This window comes from Acinonyx jubatus, chromosome F2, assembly GCF_027475565.1.
Source record: "Acinonyx jubatus isolate Ajub_Pintada_27869175 chromosome F2, VMU_Ajub_asm_v1.0, whole genome shotgun sequence".
NCBI lineage: Eukaryota > Metazoa > Chordata > Mammalia > Carnivora > Felidae > Acinonyx > Acinonyx jubatus.
The window spans coordinates 76930926-76948855 of NC_069394.1; the positions used below are offsets into that span (position 1 = coordinate 76930926).

The 17930-nt window shown below is 37.5% G+C and overlaps 1 protein-coding gene across 4 annotated transcripts in view; it reads left to right on the forward strand.

The window, feature by feature from the left end:
- Positions 1 to 17930, forward strand: part of RB1CC1 (RB1 inducible coiled-coil 1) — a 91853-nt gene that overhangs the window by 18122 nt on the left and 55801 nt on the right. For 3 of the 4 annotated variants that reach the window (XM_027042855.2, XM_027042856.2, XM_053208466.1), the window contains exons 2-7: positions 5853 to 5967; positions 6896 to 7017; positions 8254 to 8380; positions 8555 to 8725; positions 14823 to 15025; positions 16396 to 16822. In XM_027042855.2, coding sequence (XP_026898656.1) covers positions 6947 to 7017; positions 8254 to 8380; positions 8555 to 8725; positions 14823 to 15025; positions 16396 to 16822 — 999 coding nt within the window. In that variant the 5' untranslated portion in view covers positions 5853 to 5967; positions 6896 to 6946. Of the gene's footprint in view, positions 1 to 5465; positions 5968 to 6895; positions 7018 to 8253; positions 8381 to 8554; positions 8726 to 14822; positions 15026 to 16395; positions 16823 to 17930 lie in introns of those variants that run through there. The other variant, XM_053208465.1, reaches the window with a different exon arrangement.

A 17930-nucleotide genomic window follows, 5' to 3' on the forward strand; every position in this document is an offset into this window, starting at 1 on the left:
TGTATGGAAGAATTTCCAGTCTTTGCGGCGTGCAGGGAACCGTGTTATCTGTGTACCCAAGGGAATCTTGTTCTCCCATAACCTGGGTGCACACCAGTTCTTGGATGGTGACTTTTCATTTGAAAACGTTACCGTGTTAAATTTTGAAGTGTTCTGCCATCCCACCCCCCTTACTTAATTTTAGAATTTTTTTCTATTATATTTAGGAAAATGAAGACTTTTTTTTAACGTTTATTTATTTTTGAGAGAGAGAGAATGTGAGCAGGGGTAGAGGCAGAGAGAGAGGGAGACACAGAATCCGAAGCAGGCTCCTGGCTCTGAGCTGTCCGCACAGAGCCCGACGTGGGCCTCAGACCCACTGACTGAGATCATGACCTGAGCCGAAGTCGGACACATAACCTCCTGAGCCACCCAGGCACCCTTAGGAAAATGAAGACTTAAAACTGGGTGTAGAAAGTGATAGAATTGATGAGTGTGTGTGTGTGTGGGGGGGGGGGGGGTGGTGAGTATTGGGATTTGTAAAGGAACAATAAAATAGCAAGTCATGGGATGTGCTTCCTAGATGTTTTAGCAGCACGTTCATGTTCTCCTTTCCTTCTTGATCCGGCCATCGATTTGAACTCTGGTTGTTTTTGTTATGTGACTTTGAGAGATAAGTGAACTTTTTTTAGAATCCACAGTTTTGTTATTGAGTTGATGGGGATAACACCAACCCTTCTCACAGTAGAAATTGTGAGGATATGTAGCTGGTATAGGTCTTCAGTTCATGTTCCCAATCAGTGGTAGTTATTGCTAAGTCAGCAATATCCGTATCATTAAAGAATAAAACATAGAAGAGTGCAAGGATATGTTTTAGAATTGTTTTTAAATATAAATAATTGCATTTTTGTAGCTATTCTTTTTGAAAGTAGATGGAGTTTGTGTAGATATAAAATTTTCATGTTGCCCAGTAGGACGTAGGCTTCATGAGAGTAGGCAATTTTATCGTATTGTTTGCTCTTTAACATCTGAAGCGAAGAAAATGCCTAGGGTAAACTATATTCTCAGGTGAAATTTTTATTGAATTAATGTTGTAAACTGAGGTGGGTTCAGACTCTTGGATCTCATATTTATTAAGTTTCTACCTTTAGGCAAGTCGAGTAATCTCTGAATCTGTTTCCTCACCTTCAAAAGAAAACAGTAATAATATGGATATCTTCTGTTACGAAAAATAAGGGAAACGTTGCATATAAAACTACTGAGCATAATGGCTGGCATATAACGAACCACTCAGTAAGTGTTAGTGATGATTATTTTATGTGCCGTGTACTTAGGACGTATGAAGTGAATAAAGAAGATTTTGTGGTCATGGAAGCTATTAGCCTGGGTTGTTTTGTTTTGCTGTTCCCTTTTTTATTTTATGTTTCTGGTTTTGTTTTCTTTTTAATTTCAATTTTAGTTTACTTGACACAGAGTGTTTTATTAGTTTCAGGTGTATCATGTAGTAATTCAACAATTCTACACATTACTCAGTGCTCATCATAAGGGAACTCTTAATCCTTTACCTGTTTATTTCACCCATCCCTCCGCCCTCTTCCCCTCTGGTAACCATCAGTTTCTTCTCATAAAAAGTCTGTTTTTTTGTTTGTTTATTTTTTTCCTTGTTCACTTGTTTTGTTTCTTACATTCTATATATGAGCGAGATCATATGGTATTTGTCTTTCTCTGAATGACTTATTTCACTTATAAAGATACTCTCTAGAGCTATCTGTGTTGTTGCCTAGATCTATCTGTGTTGTTGCAAATGGCAGGATTTCACTCTCTTTTGTGACTCTGTGTGTGTGTGTGTGTGTGTGTGTACATCATCTTTATCCATTCATCTATGAGTGGGCACTCAGGCTGCTTTCATAACTTGGCTATTGTAAATAATGCTGCAGTAAACATAGGGGTGCACATATCTTTTCAAATTAGTGTTTTTGTATTCTTTGGGTAAATACCCAGTAGTGTGGAGTTACTGGATCATATGGTAGTTCTATTTTTACTTTTTTGAGGAGCTTCCATGCTGTTTTCCACAGTGGCTATGCTAGTTTGCATTCCCACCAACTGCAGGAGGATTCCTTTTTCTCCACATCCTCACCAGCACTTGTTGTTTCTTGTGTTGTTGATTTTAGCCATTCTGACAGGTATGAGGTAATATCTCATTGCGGTTTTGATTTGTGTTTCCCTGATGATGAGTGATGTGGAGCATCTTTTCATGTATCTGTTGGCCATCTTGTAGGTCTGGAGAAATACCTGTTCATGTCTTTTTTTTTTTTTTTTTTTTTAATTGGATCATTTGGGTTTTTTTGGTGTTGAGTTATAGAAGTTCTTTATGTATTTTGGATATTTACCACTTGTCACACATGTCATTCACAAATATCTTCCCCCGTTCAGTAGCTTGTCTTAGTTTTCTTGACTATTTCTGTTGCCGTGCAGACACTGTTTATTTTGATGTAGTCCCAATAGTTTATTTTTGCTTTTGTTTCCCTTGCCTCAGGAGACATACCTAGACATAAGTTGCTATAGTTGATGTCAGACAAATGGGTGCCTGTGCTGTCTTCTAGGATTTTTAAGGTTTCAGGTCTCACATTTAGGTCTTAATCCAGTTTGAGTTTATTTTTGTGTATGGTGTGAAGAAAGTGGTCCAAGTTTCACTGTTTTGCACGTAGCTGTCCAGTTTCCCCAACACCGTTTGTTGAGGAGACTGTCTTTCCCACTGCATATTCTTGCCTCCTTTGTTGAAGATTAATTGACCATATAATTGTGGGTTTATTTCTGAGCTCTCTGTTCGGTTCTGTTGATCTGTGTGTCTCTTTTTGTGCCAGGACCATACTGTTTAGGTTACTATAGCTTTGTAGCATATCTTGAAATCTGGGATTGTGGTACCTCCAGTTTTGTTTTTTTTTTCAGGATTGCTTTGGTTATTTGGGGTCTTTTGTGGTTCCATACAAATTGTAGAATTACCAGTAGGCTGACATCGATTCAAAGAACACTGGGGTGGTAAGACCATGGAGCAGTTATGATTCATTTTACTACTTAGATTTTTCTCTTATGCTTTCTAGCCGACATCCTGGGTGGTAGTTGGCAATAAATGAGGATTTAGAGAGTGAAGCCTCAGAAGGAGGCCTCTCGTCAAAGTCGCCAGTTCAAGGGCTTTAAATAATAGGTAATGGAGGAAGACATTGGGTGTTCTATCAGGTAGGTCAGGAGGTGCTTCTCAAATGATTGTCATTGCCATCACTTAGGACTGTTAGAAATGAGCTAAATGACAAGAGACAAGTAGTGTTATCCAGTCTTGCCTGTACAGTGGAGCAAAAGCATAGCCTAGGTCTGGGGCCACAGCAATCAAAACTCTCCTTGAAATCCTTGAAATCGTCTTACGTTATTCATGAATTATGCATATAGACTGATTCTCACATACGCTTTGTGTAGCTGTTTTTGTAAGCATCGTTAACGATTGTGCTTTTTAGGTTGAGCTGTTACTCAGGGTGAGCACCAGGTGAAGAGATTGGTGTTCCTTCAAAGGCACATAGTAGCTGCTGCATTTATCAGAGTTTCCCTTATTTACTGTAAGGATGATGGAATAGGAGAATGGCACTAGGACATCTTTACAGTGATTTCTAAAGCCTCTGATGAACTATGGGCAGTATTATACCTAGATCATGAAAAGAAAAAGATCGATGAAGTATTCCAGATTGAAGGAGATTAAATAGATTTAACGATTAAATACAGTATATTATCCCGAATTGGATCCTAGATTGAGGGGGAAGACTGGTATCATTGGGGCAATAATTTGAGTATGGACTGTGGATTAGATAAGAATATGGCATCTATGTTAAATTTCATGATTTGATGAATGAACTCTGGTCATGTATGAGAAAAATTCTTGCTGTTAGGATGTATGCATCCTGAAATATCTATGAAGAATGAGCCACTCTGTCTGCAGGTTACTCTTAGATAGTTCAGAAAAATACGTCTTGTGCGTATGTATTTATGTGTATATGTTTATTTGTATAAATATACGTGTATATATAGAGAGAGGTGGGGGAGGGAGGGAGGGGGGCAGGCATGGAGCATTAAGTGGCCCAAATGATAAAGCAAATGGAGCACAATGTACCGAGTTGGTAACACTGGGTAAAGGGTGCAAGGGAGTTTCTTGTACTATTTCTGTAACTTTTCACTGAGTGTGAAGTTATACCAAAACAAAAAAGGTAAACAATATTTAAAAGGAAACAAAAGTAAAAACTTCGAATACTGTAGTGATTATGACAAAGATTTTATATTTAGGCTCACAAATGTTGTGTCTTCTTGTACTGTTTCACTCCACCTTCGCAGGACAATCTTAATCTCATCCCCATGACCCCGTTTAAATGTAACCTACATAGAGCTCTACTTTGATTATCCACATCCAAAGTAGGTCCTTCTTGGTACCCACACTCCTCTTTCGTTGCATTTATTGCAACTTATGTTTGCTTTCTTTGTGTTTAATTTCTTTTTCTCCTTCAAGATTGTGATCACCACCAGGGGAAAGATCTTGTCTGTTTTGTTCACAGAATACATAAACTCAATAAGTGTTTGTTCTGTGTAGATGAATTAATGAATTAATGAATCATCTCTGGTACCGATATTCCTTCCATTTTAGTCACCATACTTTTAGCTACCAAATCCTTCAGAAAACAAGAGAACTTCGTTTAACCTGTAAGATAAAGTGTACTCTTGGATTTGGGCGGTGGGGGGGGGGGGGGATGGGTGAGGTCCCACCCAAACCCTGGAGAGTCGGCAGAGAAGGAGCCCAAGCAGGGGTACTAGGGTTGTTTATTGAATTCTTACTCCCTGCCGAGTGCTGTGCTAATACGTACTTTTTCTCCCTTAATTCTCATAATATCCCTGTGATGTGGGGTGCTGTGTTTATTATCTTTTGCTGAGTATAAGAAACGTTTCAGTCCACACTTTCCGGGCATAAGTCAGCCGGGTCCTGTGTATGGAGGTCTGTCAGAAGATCGCAGTGAACGCGTCTGCCGGGGCCCGGGTCTCATCTGAGGCTCAGCCAGCGAGGGATCTCGCTTCCAGGCTCAGTGGTGGTTGTCAGGGTCAGCTCCTCGCAGCCCGTCAGACCCAGAGCCTCAGCCTCTTCCCGAGGCTGACTTCAGTTTCTTGCCACACGGGCCCCTCCGTGGCAGCTCATTGCTTATCGGAGCTGGCAAGGGAGGGAGTCAGCTGGCACCGGGCAAGTTACAATCTCGAACAGCAGTCGTGTGACATCTCGTTAACCTTGCCGTATTTCATCGGCTGGACACAGACCATGGGCCCTGCCCACGCCTCGAAGAAGTGGGGTGTCACCGGGGTGTGGATTCCCGGGGGTGTCACTGGGGTGTGGATTCCCAGGGGTGTCACCGGGGTGTAGATACCTGGGGGCGGAGGGGCGATTTTAGAGGCTGCCTGCCACAGGTCCCACTTTTATTCATTTTATAAAACAATAAATCCAGACCGCTAAGAAAGTTGCTCAAGATCCTATACGAGTAATGGGGCCAAAATCACACCCCGAGGCGGTCAGACTCCACAGCTGGGCTCTTTTTTACCATTATATTTTAAGAACTAAGAAATGGCTGTAGAATTTGACAGTTTGGGAGAGTTCTTTAGAGACTTGTGTTTTAGGTCTTTTAATGGAGGGCTATGGGTCAAAATTACACTCTTGTGGTTTCAGTGAATGTGCAGGTAGGAAGACAGACAGACTGAGTTTCAGGAGGGAATTTTTAAAGGGAGAGAACAATAACCATATGTTGTCATATACTGAATTATTTCTCTGTGATAATCCAGAAATTCTTCTTTTCCAGTTCACTGAGTTTAACCAGTAATGCCATTCAGTTGCCAATATCAAGCAAAGCAAACATAAGCCAGTTTTAATCTGCTTTTTAAGAAAAGTGGTAGTCCTTTTCATAGTGCCTGACGGTAAGTCACTGTTCCTAAATTCATAACTTTTTTTTATCTAGCGCATGTAAAATAATGATTTTACAAACATTATTTTAAGGCTGTCTTCATTTTTTCCTTCTTCCCTGATGATTTTCCTCCAAAAGAGCATAAAGAAAGATATATTCTAGCATCTAGGACTTGATTATCTTTCATCACTTTCATTAATTAGGTGGAATTTTACTCTAATTGTTAAAATCAAATGCTAGATCTTGAAATCTGTCCCTTCTTATAAATGAGGAAGTTTATTTTTTATGTGAGGTTTTGACTTGGACAACTAGTTAATGACAGAATTGTTTTGAATATTCTCTTCTCCAGACCTGTGCACTTTCCACTGTCTAAGGAGATGATATAACCGTTAGGGTCACAGTTTCTCGTGGAGCATTTCTAACTCAGTGTGGAGGTGGAATTTAGATTAAGAGACAGCTGGTGGAAGGAGTTGGAACTAACTCATTTCCCCTAACTTGCAAGTAGTGGCTACTCTTATTTGCTCTTAGTAAGTTTAACCTTAAGACAGTTTTTTTTATTGTTATAAGGAGCCAGCTGGGGAGGAACTTTTTGAATTAGGAAGATCTTTGATCAAATGTTTAATTTTAATTCTTAATATAGAAAGGTACATGAGAACAGTGTGAAATGTACACATAATTTTTGTTCTAATTGCTGACCTCTTCCTTAAAGCGAATTTTTAAAATGTTGAACAATTATGCATTTTATTAGTCTCACTACTGTTGATTTTTTTAAGCAATGGGTTTGCCGAATTGTCTGGTTAACCATCTTAGACCTCAAAAACTTTGTCGTCGTCGTCGTCGTTGTTGTTGTGTGGTACAACTATACCATGTCTTATGGGAGGATATTTGTATTTGTTGTTGTGTTTGTAAAACTGACCGTTCTTCTTATCTGTTTCTGTTAGTAACCAGATCAGAGTGTGAGGTGTAAGCTCACAGAATCCAGAGAAATCATCATGAAGTTATATGTATTTCTGGTTAACACTGGAACTACCCTGACATTTGACACTGAACTTACAGTGCAAACGTAAGCTGTATTTCATTCAATGTCATCAGTTTCGCATTTTGTATATGCAAAAAGTTAAAGTATTGATCTGGAGAAAACTTTTTTGTGTTAAATAAGGGTAGCGATATCTGAATCGGTCTCCGCATATGACGTGTATAATTGCCATCCTTCCTAAAATGCTGAAGTTAAATTCATAAAATTATGCTTTGTTCCGTTTGTGTGAATATATTATTCATGATAAACAGACTTACCCTCAAACGAACCGATTTCTATCAAATAGAAGAAGTTTTCATAGTTGATTGCTCGTCTTAAGTTTCCCAGGACACCACTAAGGAAATTACTGCTAGCTACATAAAGCAATATTGTCGGTCCCATGTATTTTGGTGGTTGATTTTTATTCCTTTGTATGAGTAAAGTCAGTGGTATTTGTTTTGTTTGTTGTTGCGAGAATAAAATCAGTTTAATATTTTTAACCAATTTAGGAAGACTCATACATCTTAATAACTCTCCAACTTTACGGGGAATTCAGATATTTGACTAATGAATGCCCTCCTAGATTTGTGAAAGGTGGGGAGAGGTGTCAGGGGCAGCGAGGCTACGTTTTGGGGCCAAACAGCAAGAGAGGAAATAGTAACAACTATTCCTGCTTACATTTTGGCCCTAACAGCAAAGACTGGATAGCAGTACAGAATAAATAAATCTGACACGGAAGATATTATGAATAATTTGTGGAATTAATATTCTTCGTTTTAAAAGTGGAATTGGAACTTATTTTCTTTCTTAAAGTTCTAGTTTTTATAAAATACAATTTTACCTGTAAAGCAATGATTTTCTGAAAGATAGGGAAAGGAAGCAGTTTCTTGATTTATACTTCATGTAGTTTGTGTAATGTGATGTGGGGATTTTAACAGACATCTGTGTTCTGAGAATTTTAACAGACCTGATGCTAATTTGAGCATATTCCTTTGCTATGTTATATAAAGAGCACAGAAATAAATATGTCTACTGCCTGTATCTTATAGACTTACTTTTAGATGTACCACATGGTTGATTTATTCACCTAAGAGATCAGCCAGCTTATGGAGTCTAATTCCAGAAACAAGAAGGTTATATTTTCTACTACTGTTTTGGGGAAAGTTTTGAGAGTGAAATTAATTCGTATCTATCAGGTATTTTCACACAGTGCCACTTCGATAGTGAGGACTTTGTCCCTGGGTAATGTAAATAACTAGTATTTTTTGTGCCTCCCCCCGAAAGTGTGGCAGACCTCAAGCATGCCATTCACAGCAAATACAAGATTGCTATTCAGCATCAGGTGCTGGTGGTCAACGGAGGAGAATGCATGGCTGCGGACCGAAGAGTGTGCACCTACAGTGCTGGGACGGTACGTGTCGCGAGCCCTTGCACACAGACGCACACGCTCCGGCTCCCCGCCCGGGGAGTTGGGAACTCGGCGTCCAGGAGTAAGGGGTGTCTGCCTCCTATGTTGAGGGCAGTGCGCGCGGTCAGTATTTCACAGCATTTCACCGGAGTTTCTTTGGCTGTCTTATTGCCACAGGACACAAATCCGATTTTTCTTTTTAACAAAGAGATGATCTTATGTGATCGTCCACCCGCTATTCCGAAAACGACCTTTTCGACAGAAAATGACATGGAAATAAAAGTTGAAGAATCTCTTATGATGCCTGCAGTTTTTCACACCGTTGCGTCAAGGACACAACTTGCAGTGGTAAGATAAAAATCATCATAGTTATTTTTTGTGATTATTGTCCTTCTTTACATCTAGTGTGGTTTAAAATTAAAGGTGGGTTACTTAACAAAACGATGTCTTATTCGAATACTTGGTAATATTTTCACGAGGTTTCAGCTTATTTTAGGCATCGATGAATGTTCTAACAAATGGATAGTTCCTAAAAGCATTCCAATCTAAACAACACAGAGAACAAATGGGTGGTTGCCAGAGGGGACGGGTGTTGGGGGATGGGTGAGGAAGCCGGGGAGATGCAGCTTCCAGTTATGGAATGAATTAGTGGGAATATAAGGTACAGCATAAGGAACATGGTGATATTACAGTAGAAGTGGATGGTGACAGATGGTGGCTGTGCTTGCGGGGAGCACAGCCCAACGCAGAGAGTTGTACACCTGAAACGAATGGAACCTCGTGTGTCAGCTATCCTCGCGTAGCTAGCAAAAACACATTGTTAGGCAAAACACAAAAATAACAACGTGAGGAGATGTTTTGCTGGTCGATATGTCTGGTTTTCAGATTCCTACATTGGTAGTCATTCGACATTTGCAAACAGTTACAAGATTTTAGAGTGGAAGAGCTGTTTTAACCATGATTTCTTCACTTCTTTCCTAAATGATGGTATGCAGGTGATGGTTTCTGAACACTGCTGTGAGTAAAGTCTGTTTAGAGTACAGACAAGGGAGCTTACATTCTTAAAAGGATCTTCTTCAATCGCATTAGTTGGAGAGACAAGTCTCTTACCAAAATAACAACGTGGGAGTTTTGGTCGATGTTGTTTCATTCCACTGGTAGTCATTCGACATTGCAACAGTACAGATTTTAGAGTGGAGCTGTTTACCTGATCTCACTTCTTCTAATGAGTGCAGGTGGTTTCTGAACACTGCTGTGATGAGTAAAGTTACCTGTGTTAGAGTAGACAGAAGCAAAGGGAGAGCTTACACATTTCTTAAAAATGTGATTCTTTCTTCCATATCCGCATTTAGGTCCTGGAGGAGAACAAAGTCTCTTTACAATACATGCCTCTTACGTTGCTTCTGTAATTTCCGTGGGCCGTTGCACAGGCCTCTTTCGTTTTTCTTTTTGAATTGCCAGTACTTCACTGTGATCCTGGCCCTAAACTGTCATCAGCAAGACACGTTTACTTTACTTTCCGACACGGAAAAATGTTATCTTTAGAACCACACAAGAGGATTTATCATTTATAAAAATAAACAGATTAACAAAATATCAAGTCTTTAGTGTTAACGTTTGCTTTTGTAAGTAAATCTCAGCCGTTTGTTTTAGTGTAGCATATACATTTGTGAAAAACTACCCCATTTTTCACATAGGATACAACATAAAAAGAGAATTACTTCCGATTTCTGGGACATACTTGATAAGCATCAGTCTAGAAATGTTTTTGAGAAGGCAAAGTTGCTTTAAAAAAACAAATTGTGTAAACTGAATTTCTATGAGTCCTTTAGATTTGTTTTATGATTAACTCAAAAGAGCAAGAATATTGGTGTACAAATAAACTAATACAACTTTAGCCTACATATTTAAAAAGTAATATTTTTTGATTTGGATGAAAAATATAATACTAAGAAAAATGTACAAAAATCAAAGGATCATCAAATAGGACATGTAACTTTTAAGTGAGAGACAAGTCAAAAAGAATAAGTAAAACTAGATTTGAACGAAGGCATGATATTAAAATGCATTATATTAAAAAAAATAAATAGAGGATGAAATGAGGATTAATCTAGAAATAAACAGTCCTAGCAGTATCTAGTGATGCAAGTTGACATGTTAAAAACAACTGAAGGTTCTTCCAGGCGAGGATCAACACAGAAATAGGAAGGGGGGGGGGCATAAAGAGTAGCAGCGATTGAATAATAACTTCATTAATCTAGCAAAAATCTAGAAACGATATAATACAAGCAATACTAAGTATAAAGTAATGAGAGTAATACAATCCAGTATACCGCTTGTTAATTAATTTAGCCAACTTTCTTTTTATAGAAAGATAAATGTACAAGAAAATTTTAATGGCAGTATTTATATATGACAAAGTGGATATCAAAACATTAAACAGAAAACAGTGAAATTTATAATAAATTATGAGAGGGGTGCCTGGGTGGCTCAGTCAGCTAAACCTCTGACTTCGCTCAGGTCATGATCTCGTGGTTTGTGAGTTTGAGCCCCGTGTTGGGCTCTGTGCTGACAGCTCGGAGCCTGGAGCCTGCTTCTGATTCTGTGTCTCCTCTCTGTCTGCCCCACCCCCGCTCATGCTCGCACGCGCGCGCTCTCTCTCTCTCTCTCTCTCAAAAATAAAGCAACATTAAAAAAAAATTTTTTTTTAATTTATGAGACAGATAAGTCAGATCTGTCTTGGCCTGTCAACACGGCTAAATGCTAATAATTTCAGGAAAACTTAATAAAATATAATGATGTATAAAATGTAATGACATGTTCATACTAGAATTATTTCCTATAGCCAAATGGTAGAAACAACCCAACTGTCCACCAGTGGATGAAGAAACAGAATGTGGTATATCCATACAATGGGATATTATTTAGCTTTGTCTGGAAGGAAATTCTGATATTAACCATAATACGGAGGAACCTCGAGGGATAGATATGCTAAGTGAAATAAGCCAGACACAAAGGACAGGTATTTATACCATCCCAATTACACAAGGTACCTAGAAGCGTCAGATTCATAGAGACAGAAAATAGAATAGTTACCCAAGGCTGGGGGGTGAGGGAGGGTTGAGTTAATTGTTTATTGGCTGCAGTTTCATTCTGGGATTATGAAAAACTTCTGGAGATGGATAGTGGTCATGGTTGCGTGGCAGTGTGAATGACTTAATGCTACTGAATCATTCACTTAAAAATGTGTTAAAACAGTAAGCTTCATGTGTGTTTATAATAATTAAACAGTAAATTAAATATTTTTATGTCGCTCTCAAAATCAGAAAGCTCTTAACGGGCTACATTTAGTTTTTATATCCCAAAAATCCGGAATGTATTTATTTTTTCTTACAGATAAAACCAGAAGAGTATCAAAAGAATAATACATTTTAGTAGCAAAGAGGATATATTATTGCAATGCACGGGTGGTTCAGTATTTGGAAATTTATTAATATAATTAATTGCCTCAGTCATTAATACAGGAGAAAGCAGAGAGTCGTGTTAAATTGTCCAGATGAGACATGTTAAAATTCAGCAGCTATTCCTTTTTTTTTTTTTTTTTTTTTTTTTTTAATTAAGTAGGCTCCACACCCAATGTAGGGCTTGAACTTATGATCCTGAGATCAAGTTACACGCTCTGCTGACTGAGCCAGCCAGGCACCCCCAGCAGCTATTCCTAACAAGTAAACTAGCTCTAGAAGGAAACAAAATAAATAAAATACAGAATTGGCCAAATATAGAAAATAATCCGCTTTCAAATCAGCAAAACATTAGAGCCATTTTTGCATAAATCACCATCCGTCTATTCAGTATTCTTTTGGAACTGAGAAATGTACTGAAATAAGAAAATGAAAATGAAGTGGTAAAATTAATGGAAGAAAGTGAAAAACATCCATTGTAGTTGATGATAACGGTTGTATATTTGGAATGTTCAAGAGGATTTAACAAAACTCTATCAAGAATTTTGATAAGGTGGCTTGGATATGTGATAAATATATAAACATTCACATTTCTCGGTACTGGGCCCTGCTTTGGAATAGAAATGGAAAATACATTGCAGTCTCAGTAGCAAGAAAAAATACATAACATGCTATTTAAGAACATAAATTATAAATCAATGAAAAGACATACCGTTCCTAATATTTCCAGTCATAACGTTGATATATTCATGCACTTAATGAATTGTACTCAAAGTTGCCACGATGAAGCATTTTTGCTTTGGTGAGTGAGGAGGAGCTCTTGAGTTTTTTTGTTCAGTTTGTTTTAAATAAAGTGGACTTTAAGTTTATGGGGAACGTTCAGTGTCCAGGAATATCTAGGAAAGTTAAGAGAAATAAGAATGGCAGGTAGAGGAAATAACGAGTCTTTCTCAGATTTTAAAACACACTTCAGAGCTACTGTAACCCAAACCATGAATATGTCCGTGCATTTTAAAAGGAAGTAGAGGTGCTACAACCATGACAGGAGTGTGATCTTCTAGATTCACCTTGCCAGAGTTGAAATTTGGTCACCCCAATTGTGGTGTGACCTTGGACTCAGATACCTTCATTAGTAAAATTAATAATAGATTTTTGTTTACTGAGTTATGTACATATTAGAAAATGCACAAATTATGGGGCGGCTGGCTGGCCCAGTCGGCTAAGTGTCCAGCTTCAGCTCAGGTCATGATCTCGCGGTCTGTGGGTTTGAGCCCCGCGTCGGGCTCTGTGCTGACAGCTCAGAGCCTGGAGCCTGCTTCCGATTCTGTGTCTCCCTCGCTTGCTCTCTGCCCCTCCCCCGCTCATGCTCTGTCTCACTCTCAAAAATAAACATTAAAAATTTTTAAAAAATGTACAAATTATCGCACATTCATTTTTAGCACATTTTCACAAAGTGAAATCTTAAAATATGGTGCCACCCCAAGAAGTCCTCCTTCATGCTTTCTCCCAGTCATTATCGCTTTTCCATAAAATCAACCAATATCCTGACTTTAAAACCATAGATTGCTTTGCTTCTTTTAGAACCTTAAATAAATGGAATTATAGTTTGTTTTCTCTTGTGTCTGGCCTCCTTCATTCATCTTATGTTCCTGATGAGATTTGTTCACGTAATTGCATGCGTTAATGGTTTATATTCATTGCTGAGCAGTTTTCCATTGTTCAGATATGCCACGGCTTATTTATCTATAGATACTGTTTCAGGTTTTAGACTGTTGGGGCTCAGGCTGCTGTGAATATCTTTGCACGTTGTTTGCTAACGTGCTGCTAGCGTTTGAAGTGATTGTACCCACCATCGAATGTTCTACTTGCTCAACAAACTCACTAATACTTGGTTTTCTTGGTGCTTTTAATTTTAGTCATTCTGATGGGTGGGAGGCCATTGTAATTTAATTTGTATTTGTTTGATAATTAATAAGGATGAGCAGGTTTCCATATGTTTATGAGACTCTTCATATCCGTTTTGTGAAGTTACTCTTCTAATTTCTTAATTATTCGTTATTGGGTTGCTAATTTTCATGTAATTAATTTAGAGTGGACTTTATATCATCTTTATATAAGCTGTGTATTTAAATGCTGAAAATATCTTCTGCCACTCTGTTGCTTGCCTTTTGCCTTTTCATTCAACTAATGGCGTGTTGTGATGAAATAAAATTCTTCGTTTAATGTCCACTTTATCAATACTTTTGCTCTTGGGTCTTATTTAAGGAACATGTGCTTATCTCAGAGATACGAAGGCAGCAGCCAGGGTAGAGGTGCTGGTGTGTGTCTGCTATGCTGTCTTCCACGAGCGCTCCTTTTTAGAAAAACGTCTGTTACATTTGGATCTGTAGTCACCCATAATTGATTTTCATATTGTAAAAATGGAAAATTCACTTTATGAATCAAGCACTGTACCTTTTAAATTTTAATAATGTGTATTGACCTCCTCATACCTTTATGAGATGTGAAGATACTACTATTCACACCTATATGAGTATATAAAGATACTTCATCTTATTGAATGCTAAATGGATTGCGTTGTATAGACGCACATAGTTTCTTGGTAGACAGTGAGGTGGGTTTTATTTCATTTGATAGTTGAAATAAAGAACCTTTTAGTGTTTTTTTGTTCATTTCTTTAAGCTTTTATAGGGTAAGTTTCTATAAGATGAATCACTGCCAGACGATAGATGCCATTTTACTTTTAATAGTTATCGTTGAATTGTCCTCTGCAGATGCCCCACCAACATATAGTCCCAGCGGCGGTGAGTTAGGAGTTTCTTCCTCCTTACTGTCGCAACAACAAACCGTAGTAATAAGATAAACTAAAACATTGCCTTGTCATGCTTTGTTTAAAATATATTTACACTGCATTCATGCATACAGGTAAATATACATATGCAAACATTACCTTCTTTTACTGTGTTTCTTCCTTTTCGATACAGGAAATGTATGAAGTTGCCAAGAAACTTTGCTCTTTCTGTGAGGGTCTGGTCCATGATGAACACCTTCAACACCAAGGCTGGGCTGCAATCATGGCCAATCTGGAGGACTGTTCAAATTCTTACCAAAAGCTACTTTTCAAGTTTGAAAGTATTTATTCAAATTATCTGCAATCCATAGAAGACATCAAGTTAAAACTTACTCAGTATGTTTGCCATTAAAATGGATAAAACGTTTGGTTAAAGTACCTTCTCAGTTGTTTTAGTAACTGATTTCATTTCTAATAATTGCTTGTATAATAATTGTTCATTTTTTGAGACTTTTAGGATGACTTTTACGGATTCTGAAATTTTAAAATTATGGTCAATTTTATTCACCACCTGTTTTATGGATCTCCCACATTTCTTTTTCTTACCTTGTTTTCTTTATGTAAAGGGCGTAAGATACTTTGGAAATCATTTACAAACCCAAGAATCTTTGCCTCCTTCTTGCCCTGCTACCAACTTTACACTAAAAGCAAAATATAAACATAACACATCTAATGGAAATGGAAAAGTTTTCAAACATTTGGCAATCAAGGAAAATTTTGTTTTCCTCTTTAAATACTGCCATATGATGTAGGCTTGCTGAGATGGAAAGAAGCCATTGTGTTCTAGCTGGCGTTTAGGTGGTTTTCTGGTTCTTTGCATATAAGCACATCTGATAGCCAGTGGTTGTTTTGGAAAAGGGCTATAATGAATATAAAAACATAGCAATAATTCAGCATGAATGTAGCCTCTATTTTGTGTGTGTTTGCTTTCAATTTTCTACATTCATTTTTTCATTTGTTTTTACATTTTTTGTTAACTTTGAATTGAATTGGAGAGAAGTAACATCTTTCTAATTCAAATGAACCTTATTAATTCAGATTTTTTATTTTGAGGTATGAGTTAGATTTTGGCTTTGCCAATAGGACAGATCTCGGGAAGGAAGGGAGTGATTACTTAAGACTAGAAAGTCTTTAAGAGTTTGTTTATATGACAGCCTTTTCAACCGACTGTTGTTTGGAAAGTTCTCTTAGATACATTAGTTTCATGTAAGAGCTTAAAGCATTTCACAGATGTTTTTACAGCAATCAAATCATCATCACTTCATCTTTCCCATAGCTTTCGACAGCATACATCTACCTGTCTATAGGGTGTAATGAACGTGAGAGTTACCTTCATCTTTATTAGGACTGTTAATTTTATCCTGTGCTTTCAGCTTATCAAAAAATACTTGATTGCCTGAAGGGACTGTTGTGGTAAATCATTTTTGTAAATTTGAATTTGTATGTCTTAAGGTTTGATGAAAACCAACTGTTCACTTGTGAAGTATAAGCTGGCCACCTTTACTCAAGAGTGGTATTTTAATGTGTTCATGTGTTAGTTAACCTCTAACTAGGTTTCTTTTAAAGAACATAGACTATGTATTTATGATGTAAAAAATAGATGGTAATATTTATGTGTGTAACAATTAAATGCTATTTCTTTGGAAATGCTAGTCTCTAACTGGAGCAGTCCCATTATTTTACTGACAGATCTTTTGTATTTTAAGTTTAGGAACTGCGGTTTCAGTCATGGCCAAGATTCCGCTGTTGGAGTGCCTAACCAGACATAGTTACAGGGAATGTTTGGGAAGACTGGATTCTTTGCCTGAACATGAAGGCTCAGAAAAGGCTGAAATGAAAACCTCCACTGAACTGGTGCTCTCTCCTGATATGCCTAGAACAACTAACCAGTCTTTGTTAACCTCATTTCACAAGTCAGTGGAACACGTAGCCCCAGATACCGCAGATGCTGAAAGTGGAAAAGAAATGAGGGAATCTTGTCAAAGTACTGTCCCGCAGGATGAAACTTCAGTAGATGCTAAAGACGGTGATCTGCCTTTTTTTAATGTTTCTTTGTTAGACTGGATAAATGTTCAAGATAGACCTAATGATGTGGAATCATTGGTCAGGAAATGCTTTGATTCCATGAGCAGAGTAAGTCATGTTAATTTGATATTTCTTGTGTCATTTCAACTATTTGAAGTTACACTGTTTATACTAAATATTTTATATGATGGGCCAATGGTATTATAAGTAGAAATAATGAGCCTTGGCGTGAGACTTCAAGGATTCACCCTTGGATAAATCAAGTCTTTTCACTTGTAACCTTATTTATGAATGTACAGTAGATTTGTGATGACTATTCGAGGTCAGAGATGTAAAATTTGTCCTGAAGTTCAGAGCCTTGAAGTGTCTACTCAAATGGTGAAGGTTTCGGTGGTAACAAGTTTGCAATATTTTTTTTCTGACCTTGTAATATTACTTAGATGTTTTAATATCTCCTATTCTTTCATTTGTTCCTACAGCTAGGCTCTTACTTCTGCTAGGTAAAACTTGAACAGTCTTAATGTCTTCATTCTTATGCCTTAGGTACTGAGCTCTCTGTAAATATAAGTAGATAGGTAAATGGTCATATTTGGCCACCTCTAGCCTACCATATTTCTTAATTTAATAATGGATCAGATATTCACATTTATAAATGCTACAGAACTTTCAAGGTTTTTTTGGAAAATGTGAAAGATAATTTTTATAATTAAACTTTTTTTAGGAGGGAGAATGATTTACATTCAGTGAAATATACAAATTCTTGAGTGGTTAGGCCACAGTAATACCACCCCAAAGAAGACACTGAACGTTTTCATCTCCCTGAAAACCTTGTGTATGTCTTTCCAATCACCATCCCCCCTTGAGGGAGGTCTTTCTGACTTCTAAAAGAAACTTTAAATACTATATCTGCCTGAAATATTTTGAAATTCAAAATTTAGACATTGTGTTCTTGGTTGTATTTCATAATTATAATGAGCTTGTATTTTGGATTAAGTCCTCCCCCAAATATACTTACAAAGACTCTTCAGCATGGGGAATAAATATCTTTTAAAATGTGATCCATAAGCTGATGGAAAATCTTTGAAGTCAGAAAGGAAGTTGATGGGGCACGTGTTTCAGTAATACAGAAATAATGAAATAATATTTTGAAGTCAGCTATTGTCTAAAGATAACGAGCACAGTAGTTAACCATGTTTAAAAGGGAGCTCAATTGGAA